General features: G+C 36.6%; 1 protein-coding gene across 5 annotated transcripts in view; it reads left to right on the top strand.

Annotated features, from left to right (window-relative positions):
* Positions 1–23,525, top strand: part of ARID4A (AT-rich interaction domain 4A) — a 54,194-nt gene that overhangs the window by 30,425 nt on the left and 244 nt on the right. For 2 of the 5 annotated variants that reach the window (XM_075503835.1, XM_075503836.1), the window contains exons 12-24: positions 8,157–8,229; positions 10,764–10,858; positions 11,010–11,107; positions 12,610–12,838; positions 14,744–14,994; positions 16,797–16,994; positions 18,240–18,324; positions 18,521–18,722; positions 18,932–18,994; positions 19,906–21,036; positions 21,228–21,332; positions 22,562–22,777; positions 23,004–23,150. In XM_075503835.1, the coding sequence (XP_075359950.1) occupies positions 8,157–8,229; positions 10,764–10,858; positions 11,010–11,107; positions 12,610–12,838; positions 14,744–14,994; positions 16,797–16,994; positions 18,240–18,324; positions 18,521–18,722; positions 18,932–18,994; positions 19,906–21,036; positions 21,228–21,332; positions 22,562–22,777; positions 23,004–23,150 (2,893 nt within the window). The remainder of the gene's footprint in view (positions 1–8,156; positions 8,230–10,763; positions 10,859–11,009; positions 11,108–12,609; positions 12,839–14,743; positions 14,995–16,796; positions 16,995–18,239; positions 18,325–18,520; positions 18,723–18,931; positions 18,995–19,905; positions 21,037–21,227; positions 21,333–22,561; positions 22,778–23,003; positions 23,151–23,525) is intronic. The other 3 variants (XM_075503838.1, XM_075503839.1, XM_075503837.1) reach the window with 3 other exon arrangements.

Below are 23,525 nucleotides of genomic sequence, written 5' to 3'. Positions count from 1 at the left end.
AGTAGCAATCCAACCTTAAATAAAAGTAACTTTGTATTTTTCTTTTTTACTTTATATGTAGCTTATATAAAAAGTAACTTGGTTCTGAAAACAGTAGTTTGATTTAAAAAAAAAAAAGACAAACTATTAAAGCAAAAGCAGTAGGCTGACTGAAAGTATGAGCTAATGCACAGTGCCTGTTAAAGCTATTTGGTGCCTAAAACGCTATCTGAGCAGTACAGGACTTAAGTTTGAAAGCGTTAGGTTTTTCTTAAAACCAGTACCATCATATGCTACAACGTGGATGGATGGACTTTCTGTCTGATATTTAGGGTAAATTGTTTTTCTGCATTGGAATACTTTGAGTGGCTCCTTTTCCACAAAGTTAGCCAGTTTCTTCATGTCATTAAAACCGTATTTACAGAACTTCCTTTTATTTCTGCTACCTGTTTTTAACCTTGATGTTATATTTAGAAGCCAGGGGGGGGGGGCTGGTTGTGGGATTTGTTTGGTTTTTTTCTCGTGCGATTTTCACAACACGCTCGGAAACACTCCTTTCTTTATACAGAAAAAAAATCAAGTGAAGTTTGTCTTCTGAGGAAGGTCAAACACCCTTTCCCTGTCGCTTCCCCTGCAGCGTGCGGTTTTGTCAGCCGGAGCGCAGAATGGCGGGTCGTACTTGGAGGCGGCCTACAGCGTTGCCACGGCAACCGACTGTTGGTTGGCAGTGCGCATGCGCGGGAGTGGCGGGGGGAGCGGGCGCTGGAGCGGAGGCTTGGCCGCCGGCCAGGGGGAGGCTTGCCAGATGCTTTGAAATGGGCTGTCTCTTTTCTTTGCCTTTCATGTAATGTCTGATTTTTTTATTTTTTTATATGGAAGAGAATGTAAGTAATGCCGTATAACTGCGGATGCCGTGCAGGGAGAGAGAAAGCCAGCAAATATTTGGAAGTCAGGCTGAAATATGTCCAGGCAGTGGGCAGATTAGATAGAAAGGAAGTAAAACCATTTTACATTTGAAAGAATGCAGCTCCTAGGTAAGGATTCTGTGTTTTAATCTGTAATGTTAACATGGTTGTTAAGAATGCGGATTTGACTTAGTTTTCTGATCTGGGAACTGTCTGGTGGAGCATGCAGCCAGGGTAGATCTTTCCAGGTAAAAAAAGACAATAAGAGTCTATTTTTAGATGTTAATTTTATGCCTTGATAACAGTGCTCTGGAAAATGGAGTAGATGTCTGTCTGAGAATAATGGTATGATTAGATAAATATAAGGATAGATGTGTGCAGAATATAAAATCCTCTGGGTTTTTTCCTCTGTTTGCAGTGAAAAGGACTGAATAGGCCACATTTTGCAGGGTGTGAACTGTTGCAGTCTGTATTGGTCTGTTTGTATTAATGTTGGTTAAAATTGCAGAATATCAGTCACTAAAAATCAAGGATTGCTGTACTAGTCTTCTAGTATCCATTTGTAATATAATTTTTCATGGCTATTGCATAAAAGTGCTGTGTGTTTCAAACAAAGAAGGGGGAGGGGGGAGCTTGGTGGTTTAAAAAAAAAAAAAAGAAAAGAAAAGGCATTCCTGTAAAAGAAATAGAGGTTGTTTTTAAAGAATAATCTAAATGTAGAGTAGTGAAGCAAAGGATTCCAGACAGGTAGATGTGCTGGTAGGAAAAGCTATAGAATCCATTATTTCCAGGTGACAAGTAGGCATGTAAAAATAAGGTGAGCATCTTCATGCTGAAGCTATGTAGCAGAAGATAGATACTAATCTTTTTAGATTATGTCAGAGCAGAACTGTCATTCGGGCCCATTAAATTCCTGATTCAACTGTTACAATACATATTCTAATTGTGGGCCATGCTCTAATTACAATTAGAGAGCATTTAGGGAATTTATCATAATTTGTTTTTTCTTTTCCCTTAGAAAGGCAGTAATACCGGTTGCAGAGAGAATTGACAAGTGAATGATACTGCCTTGCGTTTATCTGACTACAAATGTTGAATTACTCAAATTTTGCATTTACATTTTGTAGAGTTTCTCCTTTATTAATCAAGGTCAAAATAGCTTCTGTCCATCCTCTGCCAGAATGTTCTCAGTGGACCTTTTGTTTTAGAACTGCAAATTGTTATATTGCTGGAGATGGGAGGGAGATTTTTAAAATTATCTTTTCCCCCACCCCCGTCTCCTGAAATGCACAGCAGCTTTGCTGTCAAGGCCTGGCCAGCTGCTGACCAGCCATGATAGGCCTTCATTAAATCAATCAAATTGCCACAGACCTACTTAATGTATAATGAGAGCATAAAGTCAATCAGAAGAGTCTAATTCTGGGAATGGAAAGGATCCTATTTTCCTGAAGTAGGATCTTTTATAATGATAATGGAGTAGAGAGACCTACTGTAGCTGGTGATAATAGATCCTACCATTTTTCCAGTAGCTAGGTTAAAATCTGTAACTTTGTTTTGACAGAGAGTGTCTTTCAAATTGTGCTGCCTTTCATGACATCTTAGAGAGTATGGTAGAATTGGTACAACAAGGTTTCCAGGCTTTACATGGTTGTTTTTTGATGGCTTTTGTAAGCTAAGGAGTGGGAACCAATATGGTGGTGGTGAGATGCTGATCCTCTTCATCAGTGGTAACTCACTTGTGTGGTCCAGAGTTGACTATGAAGGAGGAAAATGTGGAAATTGCTTGTCGTGGACTTTAACGGGGATTGCGTTACATTTGAGTTGCTCAGCATGTTCAAATTATTGGATTTTTGGCAATAATTGCAGTACATGCTGCAACTCAAGATTACTTTTAATTCACAGTGTGAGGTTTGAATAACAACAGATATTGCTTGTGTCACAAAAAGTGAAAAAATCAGGAGGTACTATACAAAAAGTTCTTTATCAAATGAAAATTTAAAGAACCGCACAATTGTTTTGAATCCAGATAAAAATCTGGATATTGCTTTTGATTCTTACCCAGTTTTCAACATGTCAGAATAAGAGAATTAACTGTGTTTTGAGGGTACATTTGGCAGTCAAAGAATGCACTGCAGCTAAAAGCAAAAAGAAAATCTAAACTCCAGTATCTCCACATAGAAATAGAAGCTTTTGGAACATTACTTGATTTTTATTAAAAATCAGATTATATATACTACTGTATTTGCTTGTATTTAAGTTGTTCTGTCAGGGCAGAAATCATACCTCTTTGTTTCTCAGGATTAAACAGACAGATACTCCCCATTTTACAAGGGAATGTATAGGCAACATTTGGTTTTGCCTGTCAGTCTCCCTGTAGGCCATTCTGATTCCAAAAGAATCAAGATTTGAATATGCAGTTATTTGAAATACGTTTTCAGTACATGTTCTTAACAGATACATTCACATAAGATCAGAGTAAAAGTAAGGAATTTGTTCTTTAGAGTTTGAATTTTGCAAGTTTCAAAATTGTATCTTTTTATGATATCAAGAGCTGGAAAAAGGGTTTCTGTCTTACCTGTAGAATTGGTTATAACACCATCTTGGAGAGACTCTTCGAACATATCTATGTCACTTTAATATCAGTTCCTTGTTCTTTCATTCCCCCCCCCCCCCCCCCCCAACCGAACATGCAAAAAATGTCCAGAAAAAAATTCTAGCTAGCTGGTCTCCATGCCTCTCATTGAAGAAAGAATTGTAGCATCTCCAGGTGCATGCTTAGAGGATTTTTCTCTTCATCTTCATTTTGACAGTCACCTGAAGCATGTATCTGTAGTATGTTTAATAGTGTGGATTCATTTAAAGTTTTTACGGTTCTTGCATCACAACAGCATCAAGAAACGTCGGTCAGAGTTGCTTTACATTGTTGAGCAGGGAAAATGCTAGAAGCATTTTCCAATGTACCTATTCTGCAAATAAGCAAGGATTTCAGTTCTCATGATAAGTCGTTACCATATATTTTATTAGCACTAAGTTCATGAAGGAAGGATGAGTATATGAAAGCCATGATGTATTTTAGGAGGCTTGAGATTCCTACAAATTAACAGTAGTCATCTATTAAAATATTAACATTTTGCTTCAAAGTAGTTCTTGTTTTCCATGTAGTGTTTTCTCTAAGTGACTGTGGGAGACCACATAAAATAATACATGAATTGTCCATTTCTGTTGCAACCTATGTGTATTTTAAGACAACATTGAAAAAGCTGACTCTAAAAATTAAATACAGGAATACAGTAATTTCAAAGTTAATGAAGCATGATATCCAGAAACAAGTGGTTTATTTACATATATATAAAAAAACCTAAGCAGCTGTGATGTGTAATATGCAGAATAGCCTTTAAAAAACAGCTGAATGTTGATTAGCTAATCATCCTTCTCATGCATGCATGCATTTGTAGGAGTTTTGGGGCTGTGAAGCATGGCCTACATCATACCATGCACAAACGTTCTTTACAAACACTTTCTTGCTCACAGTTTTGTGCTAACAGGCATTCTCAGAATAGTCCTCAAAGAGGAGCGAAGAATTTGCAAACTGAGGTGCAGCTCTAGAGTGAGTCATTGTTGAGGATGGTTGAATTCCTGGTTCCTGTTGGTAGAAATGAACATTTGAAGACCGCTCTCATCTCCGCATGGTGTAAAGCTGTTAACTTGTTGCAATCAGTTTAATTCTTTTCATTTCCTTAATTAGTGTTCAAACTTGGCATCAGAAAGCAAATGTGCAAGTGATGAAAACGCATTTAAGTGCTCTGAAGCAACAAAATTACGTTAACTCTAATTCTGGCAGCTTGTCTTGATCATATACTCTTCTGAACTCCAAATCCTGTACACATTGTTCTTCCTCTTACCTTGCATTTATTTCACTGAAGAGTTTATGGTATTGTCAGTCTATTAATAACATAAAAGAAGGATCTGTCCCTGGTACCCTAGCCCTGGGTTGATTGAGTGTATGGTGTACGTGCTTGTAAGTAGAGATTCATTCTTTGTTTTGTAAAATCAACTATTTCATCCTTTGTGCTCCCATTCGGCTCTACAGGTTAGCATCCACAGAAGCTTTAACGTCTTTCTGTAGAGTTAAAGGATGAGTCAGGATAATAGAGTTATATTCTTGTTTAAAATCATGCTAAAGACAGAGGCAAAACTCATGGTGAATAAAGTGGCTTGAAACCAAATGAAGCAAAGCCAGATACAAGTTTTCTGCAAGTTTCTGTGGGTTTTATGTTGTGCTTATTTGTTGGTGGTTATTCTCAGAATAATTTTACAAAATACTTGAACACTGTTAGTATTACTTGGAAGGCAATAAGGAATTGAGTTTGGAAAGGCGTATGTCCCTTACACAGAGATCCTATGTTCGTTGTTGATTTCATTGTTTTACTGTTTACAATATTCTGTAACTGATGTGACCTGCTAGTCAGAAAGGTGGAAAAAAAATCTCAAACCCATAAAATTTCAGCTTTTTAATTATGAGTAAAAAAGGGCATCTTGGAGTTTGTTTTTTTTTAAATGAAATTCAGCCTCTTGCTCTGAAACAAAAAAAAAATTTCTCATGTTGCATTTAGTTATGGGTGTTGGTTGAACAACAGAAAGGTCAATTTTGAACTCCTGCCACTTAAAAATTTCATATTGTTTTGCCTCTCACTTGGACTTCTCTTTAGCTACAGTATTCCTTTCTTGCAACATCTGTATAGCGAAAAAATGAAATGGAGACGCAGAACTCTCTTAAAGAAACTGGTTTTGAAAAATTGTCACTGTGAACTTACTTATGCCCAGTCTAAAATGGGCTTAAGTGTCTGGATAGGAGAAGTGAGTTTTGGAGGGTAGCAGTGTCGCCCGTGTGCCTGCTGAAAAGAGATGGTGGGAATTTTAGCTCTCCAGTCACTGATGGTGACTGCAGGTTGTGGCATCAACATTTCTCAGGTGTTTTCTTCACTTTGGGTGCAGGTTTAAGGTTGCTGATAGAGCAGCTTAGATGATAGTTGATGTATTTAAAATAAAACTTAACTTTAACTCAGAACAGTAGACGCTCCTGGGAATTCATTATGTCCAGTTACAAATAGATAACCTTGATAAAAAAAAATGACCTCTTCTAAAAATCCATGTATCTTAATGTTTCAGTAAGCATATCCATGAAGGGTTGGTCTTTCTCATTTTGTCCAGTAGCAAAAAAAGACTTTGAAATAGCTGATACATGATTTATTCCTTGGTGACAGTTATTCAGGTCTTAAGTCATGTCTTGGAAGGATTTGGTGTCCACTGGTACCATGGTTCAGGCATGGTTCAGACTCTTTGTCAAGGGGTGGCAACCTAGCTCATATACCATCAACAGAGAGAAGTAGGTACAGGATTCAGGATGTCTCTCATAGGTGGATGAATATTGCAGTCAGGTTTTATGCCGTGGTCCTATAAGAATGTAAAAGCTTTTCATCTTTTCTTTTTGCTTTTCTTCAGCTGAATATACTTGGTATGAATGAAATGGTTAACATTCTGTCTGCAAGAGTGCTATTTCAAACCTACATTTCTGCTGTTCTGACCTACAGTTCTGGTTTGGTATTATGCCCACGTAAAAGAAATGGTTTGAATTCAACTATTCAGAAATATTTCTGAATGTTTACTGTTATTAGAGATATTTATTTTGCATAGTTTGTATCATATTGCCTTAATCAGTAAACATTACAGTACATGGTAGAAATTTCTCGATCTTGAAGTTGGTTTGCAATCCAGATGGAGAGAAAAAAGCTGTGGTTTCTATAGCAATAATTCATTTGTTAACCTGGAAGAACTTAATAATTCTATAGATAATGGTTTCTCTTTATATAATCCCTATAATATGCAGTATGAGCAAATGGTAACTGATGCTGTACAATGTTGTGATTATTCATTTAATTTCCTCAAATTATGTCTCAAGAAAAAAATAGGAAAATAAGAAACAGATACTGTCTCTGCCTGGTTGTAGGTGATCCCTGTTGGGTTTTGAAGCTCAGAATTCACTGAAGCAGGCAGGGCTGAAATTCATTCTGATGCTGGGCAGATTGTTTTCTGGTTAACAAGGCAGTAGCATATACATTTACATTTCACTGCCTATCTTCCTGCCTTGAAGCTTAAAGTTTACAGAATGCAGAGACGACTGAAATTGAAATTGCTATTCTGGTTTCCTTCTGGAACTGCTTGTGACTTTTATGTTATTTTTAATAATGTAATGATAAGATTTTTTTGACATGTACTGTACGTCTTTCCTTCAAGACAGCTGCGGTCTTCCTTGTGCAAACTGCCTTACCAGCAATCCCTATGATTGCCAGGCTGGCAGGAAGAAAGTAGCATGCGTAAAGCGTTGCAGGGAAAAGATTCTCCCCCCCCCCCTTGGTCTCTGCTAGCATCTCAGAATTCCATGAAGTATACGTAGATATGTAGAAATTATTTCCCTCCCCCTGATAAATGTACTTTTATTTTCATGGTTTCCACCTGAATAAAATAAAATCTTTATTTTATACTGTGGACTGCTTACCATAAAGTTCATAAGTGTTTATCTCTGAGGATTTAAGTTGTAAAGATAAAAGTAAGGAATTTATATTAATAAGTTATGGAAATATGTGTTCAGGGAACTATGGAAGTGACTGTAAAAGTGTTTCCAAATATGAACTGAAATCTAGCATGGATTTCAGTTCCATGAACTGAAATGGATTCTGAATAGTATCTGGAGCATCAAAACCAGGAACAGTTGGAGGTTGGAGAAAGAATTATTTTACAACCTTAGCTATAGTTGGGGTAAGGAAGAGGAGTTAAAGACACCTCCTTTCCCCCCCCCCAAAAAAAAAAAAAAAACCAACCCCAAAAAAAACCCCAAAACAAAACAAAAAACCAACAAACAACAAAACAAAAACCCTAGAGTTCCTGTGAACTGCTTCAGTCTTGTAAATAGCAGACCTTTTCTGTATTAGAACAATATGTTAAGAATATTAGTGTTTTCATTTTGAGGGTCACACTTAAATTCTTTCTGTCATGGATTGAGGCTTTCCCTGACCTGTGTTTTCTTTTTCTCCTCCTGAGGTGCACACTTCAGTCTCCTGAGTTAATTTTGTTTTCTACATATTTCACCATTATATGGGTGCAGGGCCAAATGGGAAGTGGTTTGGGTTTAGTTCTTGCTGTTAGGCTTTTGTACAAATAAATTGTTACTTTGCATATTTTCTGTTTTCATTATGACTCCATTTGTTTTCACAGCCTGAGGAAGAGCTTGATCCTGAAGAGAGGGACAACTTCCTCCAACAGCTTTACAAGTTTATGGAAGACAGAGGTAACACTGATTTTTTTTTTTTTTTTTTTTTTTTAAATTTAATCTCTAGTCCACTTTTTTAATCGCTTTTAAAAATTGCTTTTAAATGTAATGGATGTTATTAAGAGCATATTCTCATGTCAGTGACAAAGGGTAACAGCTAGTCTGGTGCAAGGAAAAACACTTTTACCCATTTTCACGTGTGGCAGGTCTGCTTCCAGTACTTTGAAGCACAGTGCACAAAGGCAACTCAAATCCTCCCTGAGGTGTTTTGTTTTTGTTTTGCTTTCACAAAACCTTTTTTATGTTAACAATCCCTGTTAAATAAGCTCTTGGTTGATTTCTTGTTGTGACAGCCATGACTGGGAACTCTGCTGCTGTTAATCTCAGGCTGGAACCTGAGGAGGCTATTCATGGATGGTGAAATTCAACCAGCAGAGAATGGGAGGTGTGCCATCTTCAAGTCTCCTTGCAGAACTGTCTTAATCATGCGCAGATGTAGCAGTGGTACTCACCTGAAGAGGCAACTTAAAAGATTCTACTTTGTCCAGTAGCTAGAACAAGAAAATAGCATATTTTAAATGTTTTTCTTTACCGAATTAGGTGAGACTGTTATAAATTGGAATAGTTAAAGTCCTGGCATAAGACATATATTGGAAGTGCATGCGCTATGTATAGAGAGCAGGATATACCTGCTGACTTGGGAGAACTGTTGTTGCATAAGCCATTCACATTTGCAGTTGTGATGAGACTGACACTAAAATGGAAGGTTTTCTGTTCCTTGGCTGCACACACACCCCTCCTTTTTTTTTTTTTTTTTTAAGGGTATTTAAGCCTGGAAAGAGTTTTATCTTTTAGAGTATATTTGTTTTATTCAGTTTACTCATGGACTCACTATTTCAATTTGAATACTGTGTTAATCCTGCAATAACATTGGTGGAGGTAGATTACAAGTGCAACTACTACTGCCTTTTTACTTTTGTCAAGGAAAAAGAAAAAAAAAAGTTAGCTCAATGGTATTTCCTTAGCAGTATATAGTACAGCAAATGTTGATGTACTTGAATTTGAAATAATCAGAGCTAAGAGTAAAATGTAAAGTGCATGTGGTGTCCAAATATTTCCCCCTTTCTTTTTTTCTTGGGTTTTAAACTGGGGGGGGAAATCAAGTTACCTTTGTAAAAGAGGCTCTGCATCCCTATTAACGAGGTGTGGTCTAGACCACAGAATGGTAAAAGAACAGTTCCAAGTCTGTTCAGTATTGCCAGTTCTTATCATAGGTTTAGAAATTGGTCATGTATTATAGCAAAGTATACTGGGGTTCATCCAAAATAATTTTGAGGCCTCCTGTGTATAACCAGTGTTTCTGGAGAATAACCTGCCTTGGGGAAATAAGAGGCTGTGTTGAGGGAAAAAGAATCCCTATGCTGCTGGACTAATCCACAATTTTCTTTCTTTTCTAGTAGCCTGATTCTTCCCCCTTTTCTGTTTTTCCTCCTTCCTCACTCCCTTTCTTAAGCACTCTTAGACTACAAACCAAGTAGGGATCATGTCAGGGACTTGTAGAGGCAAAAGAAGAAAGCATTTGTGCACTGAATTTGAAGACTCAGTCCAGAAACTATTCTTTAAGCTAGTATGTCAATTCAGCAATGTACAGGACTTTTTTTCAGGACTGGGTCTTTCCCCTGCCTCTACTTTTTTTTTCCTCTGTCCTTATAGCAAGATTTCTGTTCCCACCAGATTTGTTCTACATTCTGTTCTCTCAGTATGAATGTTTTGATTGGTGTAATCATGACAGTATTCCCAAAGTCCTATAAAATTATTTTCATGATTCCAAATATAATTACGTGAAGATGAAGGAAGATGAGAAGTAGCAGGGAAGAGGTTTGATATTCTTCCTTGCTGGGAGGAATACTGTCTACATACGCAGCCACTTTCCCCAAGTCACTTTTAGTTTCTCCTTTTGCAATTAATTATTGTTTTTTATATCATTGCGGCTCATCCAGTTTGAGTTCTTTCTTTTTCCCAGAACTGTCCCAGATATTCATGTCCTGTTAGGGCTTTGTGCTTTTTCACATTCTGACAATTAGCCTGTGTATCTTTTTCTAATCCAACATTTCTGCTTCTTCCCCATTCCTTTCAGACCACAGTGTTTTGAGTTAATCTCTTCGCACATTGCTATATTCGAGTGTTCATCAGGTGTTCTGTAGAGCTTGCTGCAATTCTGGCTGTCCCCCCCCACTCAAGAGAGGAACAGTGGGATGCAGCCAGTTGGATGGGGGTTACTGCACAAATCTGACCAGGAGGTCGAGAAATCATAGTTATCAAGCAGCTGGTGCCAGTATGCTAATAAACCACCCAGAAATCACTGATGCATTGAAAAGAGGGTAAAACCTTAATTGGTGGTTGGAAACTACTGACTTGTGACATATCTTAGAACTATTAAATGTAGGTTTTAAAATGTAGAAAGATATTGGTAAGCAAATGTGTGTTAAAGGAATGGAAGAAGCAGTTTGCTGTTCTTCGTGATAACTTATTTCTGGTTTTGTTTTATTTAGGTACTCCTATCAATAAACCACCTGTTCTGGGCTACAAGGACCTTAATCTCTTCAAACTTTTTAGACTGGTATATCAGCAGGGTGGGTGTGACAATGTAAGTGTTGGATGTTTCCTGAACTAAATATGTCTATTCATTATTAAAGTCTGTGGCTTGTGGCCGTGTTAGATATCATTCCTTAATGTTCTTGGTTAACAAAACCTGAAGACTTTCTTTTTTTTTTTTTCCCCCCCCCCCCCCCCCGAAGATTGAGAGTGGTGCTGTATGGAAGCAAATTTATATGGACCTTGGCATTCCTATTTTGAACTCGGCTGCTTCCTACAATGTAAAAACTGCTTATAGAAAGTAAGTTCTCATATTGTATAATGGTGAAAACATTTTTCCTTTTTTTTTTTTTAGTAGCATGTACAATATTCAAGCAATTTTTGATAGGTTAGTGAAACAGTAGTTGGTATTCTTCAGTTCATGAGCAGTTCTGAGCATTTTCCAGTGCTGAGGATGGAAATGGTGGAGGAAAGGAGGGAGTGCTCAGGGCTGCATAAGTTCCGGTTGCTCTAATACATTAGAATTCTGCTCATTTTCTTATCAAGAAGTGTTCACTTTCAGCATGTGATGATGCCATTTCAGAGTACAACAATGAAATTTATAAAAAAAGCTTTGGCAAATTCAGCTTTGCAATTTATGGTGATTAACAAGAGCAGACTCTGTCCTTGATCTGTAGATGCTGCATGCAGTGAGGAGAATTTTATACCAGTTTCTTTAACGTCCTGAAAAATGTTGATAGAGATAGACATGTTTCAGATTGCATTTTTAAATATGATCTTTGTGGAATCTGTAGACTAATGGCTTTAGGGCATAACTATGTACATTGCTATGGTGGATGTGACAGTATTAAGTAGTAAAATCACTGCTTGTAATGAAAAAATGCATAAATATTTTTATTCTGACCCCTGGTTTTCAGTTGTGTTTTAACTTTTGAAATGGAAACCTTTTAGGAATGACACTTTTCAAGCTCATTTTCTAAATAAGAATTATTTTCATTATTTATCCTCCTGGAAGTTTGACAAGAAACAATTGGGCTTTTTGAGTAAAAGGGAAGAATGAGGTTCTCTTGTCTCGAACCTAAGGAAATTTGGCTGATTGAATAGGGATGACTAATGACTCAACTCGTGTTAATATTGATGAAGATGAAAATATTCAGACTATCTTCAGTGGGATTTGAACTGGGCACATATTTAAGGTCTGTATTTTACAGAGAAGAGTATTTATCATAAAAAGAGTAATTGGTAAATATGTACTAGGTTGCTGTTACAGCGGAAATAATTATGTTTTGTGGACACATGATAGTATGTTGTAACTTGTGTATTTATTCTTTGAGGAATAAGCTAGTTCATATTTCTCTCATCTGTAACTGGATTAGAGTGTGCGCACAGGCAGTTACCAGAGAACAAGCTGATGCATGGCAATTTGTTACTCTGTGGTAACTTGTTTGTGTGCCCATATTCTAATAGTAGGCTGATTTTAGCTGTCATTGTGCATTTGCAAAACAGTGTAGATGTTCTTATGCTTTACTGTCATGAATTGAACAGGGGTGAAGTTGAATTTGTGGGAAGCACCTGTGTGTATTCTTTCTAACCATTTTACTTGGGTGCATAATTGTTTCATTTCAAAATCTTCTCTGGCTTTTTACTTTTTGTTTATTTGGGTTTGTTTTGTTGTCCGTTCCCCCCCCCCCCCCCAATTACTGCTCCTTTTGCTTTTCTGTGGGCAGGAAAATAGGTTTTATGCACTTCAATAAGTAGAAAATAAAACATGAAATATAAATTAAGCTTTACTTGTATTTATAGGTATCTTTATGGTTTTGAAGAGTACTGCCGTTCTGCAAACATTCAGTTTAGGACCATCCATCACAATGAACCAAAAGTGGTAGAAGACATACAGAAACACGTGGAACCAATGGAGGAAAGTGTAAAAGAGGAACAAAAAATGCCCCCAACAGAAGTTAAAAAAGAAGCAGAAGAAAATTATTCCAGCAGTGAAAGTGAAAAAGAAGAAATAGAACTAAGATCCCCAAGGGTAAGTGCTTTGAACTGATTTCTGTTTAGTACTGAACAAACCCCCTTTGTATAGTGAACAGTTTACATAATGAGTTTTCCCTTGTGGAGTGATTGTACCTTTGAGTTAGCGTACTTGTACAAGCGTAGGACAGGGTTCTGTGAACACAGAGTTGATGTTAACTGTTAATTATGTATGCTCTACCTGTGAATAGAATTACTTTTGATTATTTCTTCATATTCTAAACCAACTCTGGGATTTGCTCAGGCTGTGTTGGATGTCAGACATTTCGATTCAGGGATGGCTTGAGAGCTACTGAGAGCTGTATATCATCAGAACAGTGAAACTCAGCAGGACAGTCTTGGTTGTGGGTGAGAATTTCCACAGGCAAATGGAATCTGGAGCTTTCCGGCAAGAAGCAGGAATATCAAGGGACTGCTACAGCTTTAAGAATCAAAGGAAGACCCATTTCTCTGGGTTGTTTTTTAATCACAATATCTCTTCTTTAATAAAAGAAACACTGCAATTTTACAGTACGTAGACAAAAGTAGAGGGAGGAACGCTTATCTTCCTTTGTCTTTGAATGCTGTAGGGGTGAGGGTTGTATTAGTAGTTACCTAGATAAGACCAGTGACCCACCAGCTAGTGGATACGGAACCTGATGGAGAATACAAGAATACTTTCAAGGTATTTGAATATGACTCTCTAGCACTCCTGTTAATTCTGTTAAAAGGACATTTTGTGTTCCTTAATAGAGCATGATTACTGAAGGACAAGGAATTGCTACTTTTTAAATTGTTCAAGTTGTCAGGATTCTGTTCAACTAAAATGTAATTCTATTACAGTACTTCTTGCAAACCAGCTTTTCAAGCAAGTATATGGCCTTTTAAATTAATAGATGAAAAGACACTGTGTAAACATAAGTTTAGATTTGTATTACATATTATATTTCTAGCTAACTGCAAGTGGTTTTTCCAAGCTGTATCATCCTTAATGAACTTCCTGGCATGACATTAGCTTTGTTGTTAGTTTTTTCATTTATTTTTTGTTTATGGAGAAAACTGGTGAGCGGATAAAGAAATGGAAGAATTTTTTGTCCTTTTTATCATTGGCTGTCTATGTTATTTTGTTAATAATTAAATATTATTTGGTTATGTATTTTATTACTTTATTAATCCAGTCACCAGCTATGTATTTATGAATGATTATTGTTCCAAAGTATTATTCCATATTATTTACCATTATACTATTGTGAATTTTAATTATTATAGTGCCTTCATTACTGTCATCTTTGGATGGCCTCCAAATAATTAATCTTGCATTCATAATGTGTTTTAAATGTTCTGATTGCAAAGCAATGACCCTATCCAAGAGACTTTTAATAGTAAAATGATAAACCTGTACTAGATCCCCAAGAACCATCACAGATAGTCCCAAACAGCAGTTGTCCAGCTACTCAAAATACCTTTTAAAAATGTGATACTTAACAGTTTTTCTAAAGCTGACAGATTTCTGTTCTGTGAAATCAACAGGTGGCTATCAGGATTGAAGATGCTGAAAGGAAGATGCCTTCTCAGTGGTTCTGTACAAGTACTTTAATTAAGGCCATTGCTGTAGTTGAGCAAGGAATTTTGGCCCTTTCTGTTGGGGCAACAGACCTTACAGGTCTAAATGAATGTCCTGAAATCCTCCAGAAGTAAATCAGAAGCTTGTCCACTTTATTCCAAACCGAGCAGAATGGCTTTATTTTGCCTTTTTCCTCGATAACAAGACTTTAAGCTGTTATTTTAGAATATTATGCTTTTTGGTGTTACCTCCAGCCTTTCTTCTGTACAGGAATAGTATGTTTCATTTTCAGCTGCGATTTGGAAAGGCTGTACAGAACAATTGACAGGAGTCATTAAACTGATCTTATTTCTGTTCTAGGGACGAAGACGACTTGCCCGGGATGCAACCCCTGCTAAAAAAGATAGTGAAGAAGATAAAACACAAGACAAATTAAAAGACGGTAACAAAGAAAACAAAGATATAGAGGAAACACCTGAGAATGCAGAAAAGAAAGAAAATGAAACTCCACTAGGGAGAAAAAGTACACCAAAGCAAAAAGAGAAAAAAATTAAAAAACAGGAGGATTCTGATAAAGAGTCAGATGAAGAGGAAGAGAGGCAGAGGGAGAGGTAAACGTGAACTTGTATTGCCTTCTTACGAGTATGTCTGTGTCGTGAAAATTTTATTTCAAGTTTGTAGAGTCTACTGTACTTTATGGAAGCATCTTTTTCTGGTAGATGCCAGACAGTATTTTTCACTTCTATTTTCTGAAAGGTCTTGCCAAGGTTGTGTTGGCGTTTTATCACGCTGTTACGTACAGACACCAAGTAGACCAGGCTATAAGTATGCCAGGTGCTGTATGGATGGTGAGCAACTGTTTGCGGAGACTTTTCTGAGCAGTTGAAATATAAATGGAAAAGAGAGCCCCTCTTCTCCCATGCTTAAGTGTTTAGTGATGGCTGGTGAACCTAGAGCTTGTTGGTTTTATTGTTACTTGATGTATTGTAGGCAGGGAGGAAGGGGATCAGCTAATAAAGCAAAGAAGGAAAGAGGGAGTTTGAAAGAAACCTTGGAGGTCGGTTGAAGAGGAGGGGATGGAGAAATGTGGAAGGGCAAAGGGAAACGAGCATCCAGAGACTAAGCTTGACAAGTTGAATTGGATTTATAGTCCTGGTTACAAACGAGTTGTGAGCAGGTGACTAATTTATTACCAGGGTAGACCTCCTCTTAGCTAACTTTGGCTGTGGTCAAGGGCAGTGTCTTTACCTGTTTAAGCTGGCTTTCCTACCTTGTTTTTCTTGTCCATGTGGCTAACTGGTGTGGACACAAGTTGATACTGAATAAAACCTGATAGGAGTATTGCATATTTTCTTCTAAAGAGCTTTGAGGAGTAGGAACAATACACAGTTATTTTAAAGAAAGAGTCACTGTGCAGTCCAAAAAAAATAATCTTGCAGTGCACCATAGCACACAGAAATTCCTCAAATGAAGGTACAGTGTGGGTGTGCAGCAGGTTGCAGAGGTATGTCAGATGACTAAGGCATCAAAGAGTTTTCTGTAAGTGGTGCGGATGGTGCTTATCATCTTTCTTTTAATTGTTTGCCACAACAAGATAGTTCATCTTTCACTGAAGGCTAGCAAATATATTTCGTTAAAAGCAAACCCATACGTTTTTTTCAGTATTTTCTTTCTTGGTGACTTTTTTGTAGTTTAACCTTTACATTATGCTAAATAGGGGCAGGAGAAGTACAGGTAAAAACAAGTTAGATTGTAAGTCTTGAAAATATGTTTAAGTAGAATGTTTAAATATTAGATATAGGTAATAATAAGAGGTAAATATATAGGTAATATATAAGAGCTATGTAGACACTTTTAATCTTGGTTAAACACTGTTGTAATCAACTACTTTTTCAATGGAATGGTGTTTGTACCCATAAGAAGATCACTGTGATGGCGATTTAGACTTACTGTGCACTGGTAGTAAACTATAGCCTATTGCAAACTGTAGAAGAAATAATTTTTTTTCTAAATAGTTTGTCAAAATCAAGTATATTTTAAAAGCTGAAGTTAGTTCTTCCTGTGTTACTTAGGAGCCAAACACTGAGTTAACTTATTCCTCTTTTTGTATTATTAAAATATTCATTAAAAAAAAGTCTTTAAGCTTTGAGGTAGTTGTACACCTAATACATTGTGTTTAAACTAGAATATAATTTTTCTGGATATTTTTGTCACTTACCCCTATTCTCTCTAAGTCCTGTTTTTGACTTAAAAAGCTGTGTCCAAGCTGGCTTTGGAGGCAGTGCAGGATGCAGAAAATGAGAAAAATTTTTGTTGCAGCCTTTTTCTTTTGTAGTAGCTTGGCTACGCTAGTTAAATGTTAAAACTTTGATTGTCATTAATTAGTGGGCATTTCAAATACACTTTACTGCAGGGAGGAAATTGAGAACAAAGGAGAGTCAGAAGGTGAAGAGGATGAGGAGGATGCAGAACCCTGCCTGACTGGAACCAAAGTGAAAGTAAAATATGGACGTGGAAAGACTCAGAAAATTTATGAAGCCAGTATTAAAAGCACAGAAATTGATGATGGAGAGGTTTTATATTTAGTTCATTACTATGGTTGGAATGTAAGGTAAGGAGAACAAATTGCATTTCATTTCTTTGTTAAAAGGATTATTTGCAAAATAATTTTTTTTTTTTTTTAAAAAAAGAGAAAGATAAGTAGTGACTTGGCTCTGAATTGAATTACCAACATGATACAGGATCTGACTCTATTACATTTTTCAATGTTAGTTGTTTTGTTCGTGGTATGACACTATTGCATTGAAATCTCGGAATATACTTAGTTGTATGTTTCCAAGTTTCCATCCTGCTTAAAGTGAGTAATCCTTGCTCCTCACAGGAGTATCCCTGTAATTTATTGTGTCAGCTAGCGTTAGCAGCTTCAGACTTTTATTTAAAGGGAGTCATTGATAATGGTGAAGACACGTACAATTAAGAGTATCAAGCCCTGAAATTTTGGCAACAAAATTTATTCTTGTATTCAGTGCTAACTGTGATTATAACAAACGGTTGTTACACGTAGAGAGGGTAGGAGAGGGCTAAGCAACGAAGAACTACAGAAAAAAAATGAATCAAATGCTGCTCTTGGCAGCCATGCTTTATATTCAATACTGCTTAGAAATGGCTTGTTGTTGTTGTTGTTGTTAACAGCATTGTGATTGTCTGTATAAGCAAAAATTTCACAAAATCGATAATTTTTTTAAATGCCACACTTCTGGTATATAACTTGAGACATGCCAAATCCATACTTTTCTAAGTAAACTAAGCAGATTTCTTTATGTGGCTACGTTAAGTTTATGTGTATTGGAGGTATCGCCCAAATACTTATGTGTGTCCCTTTATCTTATGAGTGACTTAGGAGATTTTGAGGAGCACCGGTAGTATAGCTGTGCTTTTCAGAATCTCATACAGTTTGTTGCTATAATTTAAAAACTTTTCCTTTAAAAAAAAAAAAGTTTTATTTTACTGTCGACACACGGTGTGGTGAAAACTGACTTTTGTATATAATGTGAAATAATTTACAAACTTTACAGACAAACTTAGGGACAAATTGACTGAGTACCCTGACTTCCAGTGCTTTGCTAGCAAGAAACAAGGAGGTTTTCACTCCGTTCCCCTGTTCTGTAAATTTTTTTATGGGTTAGAAATGTAATTCATCTTTCTAATGCCACATACTGCATGTGTTTGTAAATATATGCTCTGCTTTCCTACCTCTCCTTAATAAATATTTTCTGTAATTCCGTCTTTTTAAGCCTTGTATTGCAAACAACTTCTTTATGTGCAGTAATAACAGTATGCTGTTATTTACTTTTAGATATGATGAATGGGTGAAAGCTGATCGGATTATCTGGCCTGTGGACAAAGGAGGACCAAAGAGAAAACAGAAGAAAAAAACAAAAGTAATGGTTATTTCAATAAGTTTCTTGTGGTACAATACTTACTACATCACAATTCCTTTTTTTTTTTTTTTTTTTTTAAAAAAAAAAGTTATTCAGTCCACAGTCTAGTTTTTTACTAGAAGTGTAGAGCAAAAGGAGAAAAGGTTGATGATCTGCAGTGAAACATATTAATAAAAATTCATTTTTCCCCCCTCAGAATAAAGAAGACAGTGAAAAGGATGAGAAGAAGGATGAGGAGAAACAAAAATCAAAGCGTGGACGACCACCTCTGAAATCTACTCTTCCATCAAACACATCTTGCGGTTTATCCAAAACACCTAATAGTGAAGGTAAATCGGGAGCCAGAAGTGCACGGAACAACTTGTCAGATTCCTCACCATTACCAAATGGAACAGAAGGTACATCTGGTGCACTCGTGTTCTGGCATGGAAGTGCATGTAAACAGTGATGTAATGCAGTGCATTAATATGACAACTTCAGCGAACACAGTGCTGTCAGAAGCTTTAAAGTCCTCCTTAACCAGTCAGTGAATAAGCAATATAACAAAACAAATTTTTGGTGGAGATTTTACTCTCTAAAAATTAATAACTTTCGATTTTGATTTTAGCAACACCTCGCAGGCAGATGAGACATAGCTCAGGAATGTTTGATTCTGATAGAGGATCAAACGGTGAGTGACCTCAGTCCTTTGGATGCTTTTGAGGTTTTTTACAGTACCTTTTTAAAAAGAAGTCTGATTTTTATTTTTTACTTCCCCCCCCTCCCCCCCTGTGAATTTTATTGAGGAAGTAGTTGAGCTGACACTGCTGAGGATCACAGTTTGCTCACAGAAGAGCTATGGCATGGAAATAACTGTGCAAGTCATTCCATGTTCTTTAGCCAGAGCCTTTCAGTCCTAATCTTGAACAGACCAAATCTAGTGGTATAATGATAGTCTTTATTGTGGTAATTAAGTCCTCAACCTCAGTACTACATCATCCAGCAGAGTTGTTAATTATATACAAATGACAGCAATATTTTTGGTATTTCTAAGCCTCTGTGAACAAGAACTGAAGTGAAATCACTGTCTCCTTTTAGTACAGGTCCATGACTAATCTTCTGGTAACGTAACAATGCTTGCTCTGCATATGGTGCGTGATTCGTATAGTAGTTTAGCAATGAAATGTCCATATTGTGGTGTGGAAGCGTTGTTTTTTTTTCTGTTTGGGGGTGCATGGAGGAGAGGAGGCTTGGTTTTTGTTTTTGTAATGTCAGGTGGAGGAGGCATTATGGCCAGGTAGATCATGGGAGTCTGTAAAAGTATTTTTGCTACTATAAACTGTAATTTGTTTATATTGGCTTATTTGGGAAATAGTAAAAGTACTACTACTATTGTAGTTTCATAAAAATTTTGAGTAAAAGTAAGAACTGTAATAAATATGTTGAATAACACAGAATTTTTAAGTTTGAAGTATTTTATTGTAAACTGATGTTAATACAATAGATTACTGACAAAAAATTTTATGTGTGGTTGAAAAAAGAATTTGTGCTGAAATTTGTTATTTAGGGTGCTGTTTCCTTCTTTTTAAAAATTTTTTGCAGACTCTGGCTCATCCGACAGTGAAGCAGATGAATCATCTGAAAAGAATTTGAATGAAGAATTTTCTCCAGAAACTTCAGAACTGGAAAAAAGTGAAAAACTACATGATGAGAAGCTAGATGAAGAAAACCCAAAGATTCCTCATGCATTGAAAGAAAATGACAGGACTCAAGTGCAGCCATTAGAAACACTGAAACTGGAAGTTGAAGAAAGTGAACAAATTGTTCAGATTTTCGGAAATAAAACAGAACAAATAGAAGAAATCAAAAGAGAGGCTGAAAAATCACCTAAAGGAAAAGGGAGAAGGAGCAAGACAAAAGATCCCTGTTTAGAGTATGCAAAGATTTCACCAGGAAGCCAAGAAGAGGTGGCAAATGAATCTCTTACAGAACCTGAAAGATTAGACGTGTCTTCCTTGGACTGTAAAGAGATTTCCAGCACTACTGAAAGTGAAACAGAGCCTTCTACAAAAGATAAGAAGCTTTTGAAAAGGAAAACTTTGGAACAGGCATCACCTGAGAAGAGAAATCGACGAGAGAGTGAGATGGAAGTGCCAAATATTGTATCCGAAGAGAGGACCAATGAATGTACTGGAGCAGAGGAATGTAGAGGGCTGAATGCTGAAGAGTCCCTCAGAACTGAAAATGAGGAAATGCCATCCCTGGTGGCAGAATCGGTTCAGCACAGTCAAGAGCTGACGAATGAGAACTTCGAACGTCCATCTGAGGAAAATGAGAATGTTCCCTTAAAAGATGAGGATGATGCAATGCCTCAGATTGGTCCTGAAACTTTGCTCTGCCATGAAGTAGACTTGGATGACTTGGATGAAAAGGAGAAGAGCAGTTGTGAAGACACAGTATCAGAAAAGCCAGACCCTAATGTTTCAAATTCAAATCCATCTGCCTTACCCCCTGCAGTCCAGTCGAGCTTTTCAGTGGCTTCGCCTCTTACTCTTAGTCAGGATGAATCGCGCAGTATCAAGAGTGAAAGTGACGTGACTATTGAAGTCGATAGTGTGGCAGAAGAGTCTCAAGAAGGTCTCTGTGAAAGCGAGTCTGCTAATGGGTTTGAAGCCAGTACTACGTCAAGCAATTGTAGTATAGCTGTGCAAGAAAGAGAGATTGGAGAGAAAGGTGAGCACTTCCTGTGAAAAGTCATTCTCTGCTGTAACGGTTTCTGAAGTCGTCTTAGGTCTGGTGTTACTTTGCTAAAAATTACTGATTTGTTTTGTCTTCTGCTTTTAAATTTCTTTGTTGCTTGTAAAAAGAGCTTGTTAGTAGCAGAAATATTTGAGGTGTCTTGTCTTTTTTTTCTTCTCATTTAGGTCAAAAAAGACCCAGTGATAGCAATAGTGGAACACTGGCAAAAAAACAAAAGCGTACTCCAAAGCGAACAAGTGCTGCAGCCAAAAATGAAAAGAATGGAACAGGTATGTACCTGGGTGGGGAGAGGGGGCAGGTTATGCTGTCCTATAAACGTGTATAAGGGCCCACTGTTCTCCCTGTTACCCCTTATTTCTGTTGGATGGGAGTTCCTTGTCAGGGTTTTTCATTATTATTCATCATTATTATTGGCTGTTAAATGGAGAGAAGTTATCAGCTGTGTGGTAGCAGTATTACTGGGAAATCTCTTGGCTATTTTTAATTACTTTGTTAGGAAAAACTTTTAATAACTGTGTATATTGGCAGTTACTAAATATTTACAATTTGCTGATTTTTATATATTGGGTTGGTTATGATTCGGGGAGAGGGGAGCTTGTTCTGAATAGAAACATCTCCTTTAAAGTCTTAGGATAGGTGTTTCTCATGGGAAAAAGTGCATTTATGAAGTACAGAAAAAATGTTTGACCCTAAAGAATAACTTCTCAGCAAAAGGAATCTTGTGTGTTTTTTTATCTCAAGCATGTGACTATTTTTTAAATTGCTATAGAAATCTGGATTTTTGTATTTCTGTAGTTCATTTTGGTGATCATTGTATTGAATGAGTCAATATATTTAGGCCCTGTGGCAGCATTGTTTTAATTTTTAAATATTAAACTAAAATATTAATTATCTGACATACATTATTCAGACATATTTAAGATGCTTGTGTAAAACTTGGCAATTATTGTGGGAATCTGAAATACTTGCATATATCAGCTTAAAATTTTCTGTTACATGTTAAAGCTTTTACACTTTCAGTCGTGTTTCAGAACTGTTCCTTTAGATGTGTAAATCAATTTGGTAAATATTCACAATCATGTGCTACCTACCTATATTAATACAGTTTTAATCTTTAAAAAAGGGATTCTAGTGTCTGCTTTATATTAGAACTCCAAAATATGTGACTTAAGATAGTTTATCAGTGCTCTAATATTCTTATTTTAATAAGCTTCTTTATTGCTTCTGTAAAAAAATTTGACTATCGCTTTTTAACTAAAGGCCTAGTCAGCCCTTGACTTCTCCTGCATTAACGATCAGTACACTTGAGAGTTCAGTGCATGTTGTGTCTGATAAGGTTATACACTGCATCCGATACAGTTTTTCCTTGTGTGCGTTCTGGGATCTTCTGAGCAAGAAGGAGCAGTTTTTTCTTAATCATTTTTTCTGACTATAACTAAAATTTTTAAAAAGTCAAGGGTTTTTTTTTTGAAGTCCAAATACATTTCTCTTGCTGCAGGGCAAAGTAGTGACAGTGAAGACCTTCCTGTCCTGGACAGTTCAAGTAAATGTACTCCTGTAAAACACATAAATGCATCCAAACCACAGAAGATTTCTCGATCACCTGCAAGAGTGATTTCACCTCACATCAAAGATGGAGAGAAGGATAAACACAGAGAGAAACACCACCACCAGAATGCTTCGCCTAGAGTATACAAATGGAGTTTTCAGCTCAGTAAGAATTCTTTAAATGACTCGATTAGAGGGAATTTACAAGAAAATTTGTTCTGAAAGAAAAAGGTGCAAATTTTGGGATTCTAAATTAGGTATAGACCTTCTATGGTATAGTTATGGAAGTGTGTTGTCTTTCATGCTGCATCTTGTATGCTCTTTAAGAATTGCATTCATTTTTTTAAAATCGCCTTGATGAAGCTATTTTTTCTTTTCTTCCCACTTTTAAGATGAACTAGACAATATGAGCAGCACTGAAAGGATCTCCTTCTTACAAGAAAAACTACAGGAAATACGAAAATACTACATGTCCTTGAAGTCAGAAGTAGCAACCATAGACAGGAGAAGAAAACGATTAAAAAAGAAAGACAGAGAAGGTAACTTTCAGATTTGCTTTATGCTTCCCATGAGAAGTTAATTTTCTTGAAAATACATAACTCAAAGCAACTTGAATTTAATTGGCAGTATTTTTGAAAAGGAAGTGGTTATCATCTGTTCATATGTACACGTATTTAGAAAGAATATTTGTGGCTTTTCAGAACTTGAACCTAACAAAAGCATTTTATAACTGTGTATTAGAAACTGGGACTTCCTAGTGCAAGCTTGGTCTGAGTTTTCAGTCAGAGTAATGACTCACCTGATTTATCTTTTCAATTGGTCTGTGATGCAGAAAGGGTAAGGTTACGCCTCCAGCTCATGTGAATATAGCAGTGAAAGCAATTGACAAAAAATCTGTAGCAGTTTTCTGTGAC

This window comes from Mycteria americana, chromosome 5 (genome assembly GCF_035582795.1).
Source record: "Mycteria americana isolate JAX WOST 10 ecotype Jacksonville Zoo and Gardens chromosome 5, USCA_MyAme_1.0, whole genome shotgun sequence".
Taxonomy (NCBI): Eukaryota; Metazoa; Chordata; class Aves; order Ciconiiformes; family Ciconiidae; genus Mycteria; species Mycteria americana.
This window is presented reverse-complemented; position numbering and strand designations above follow the sequence as displayed.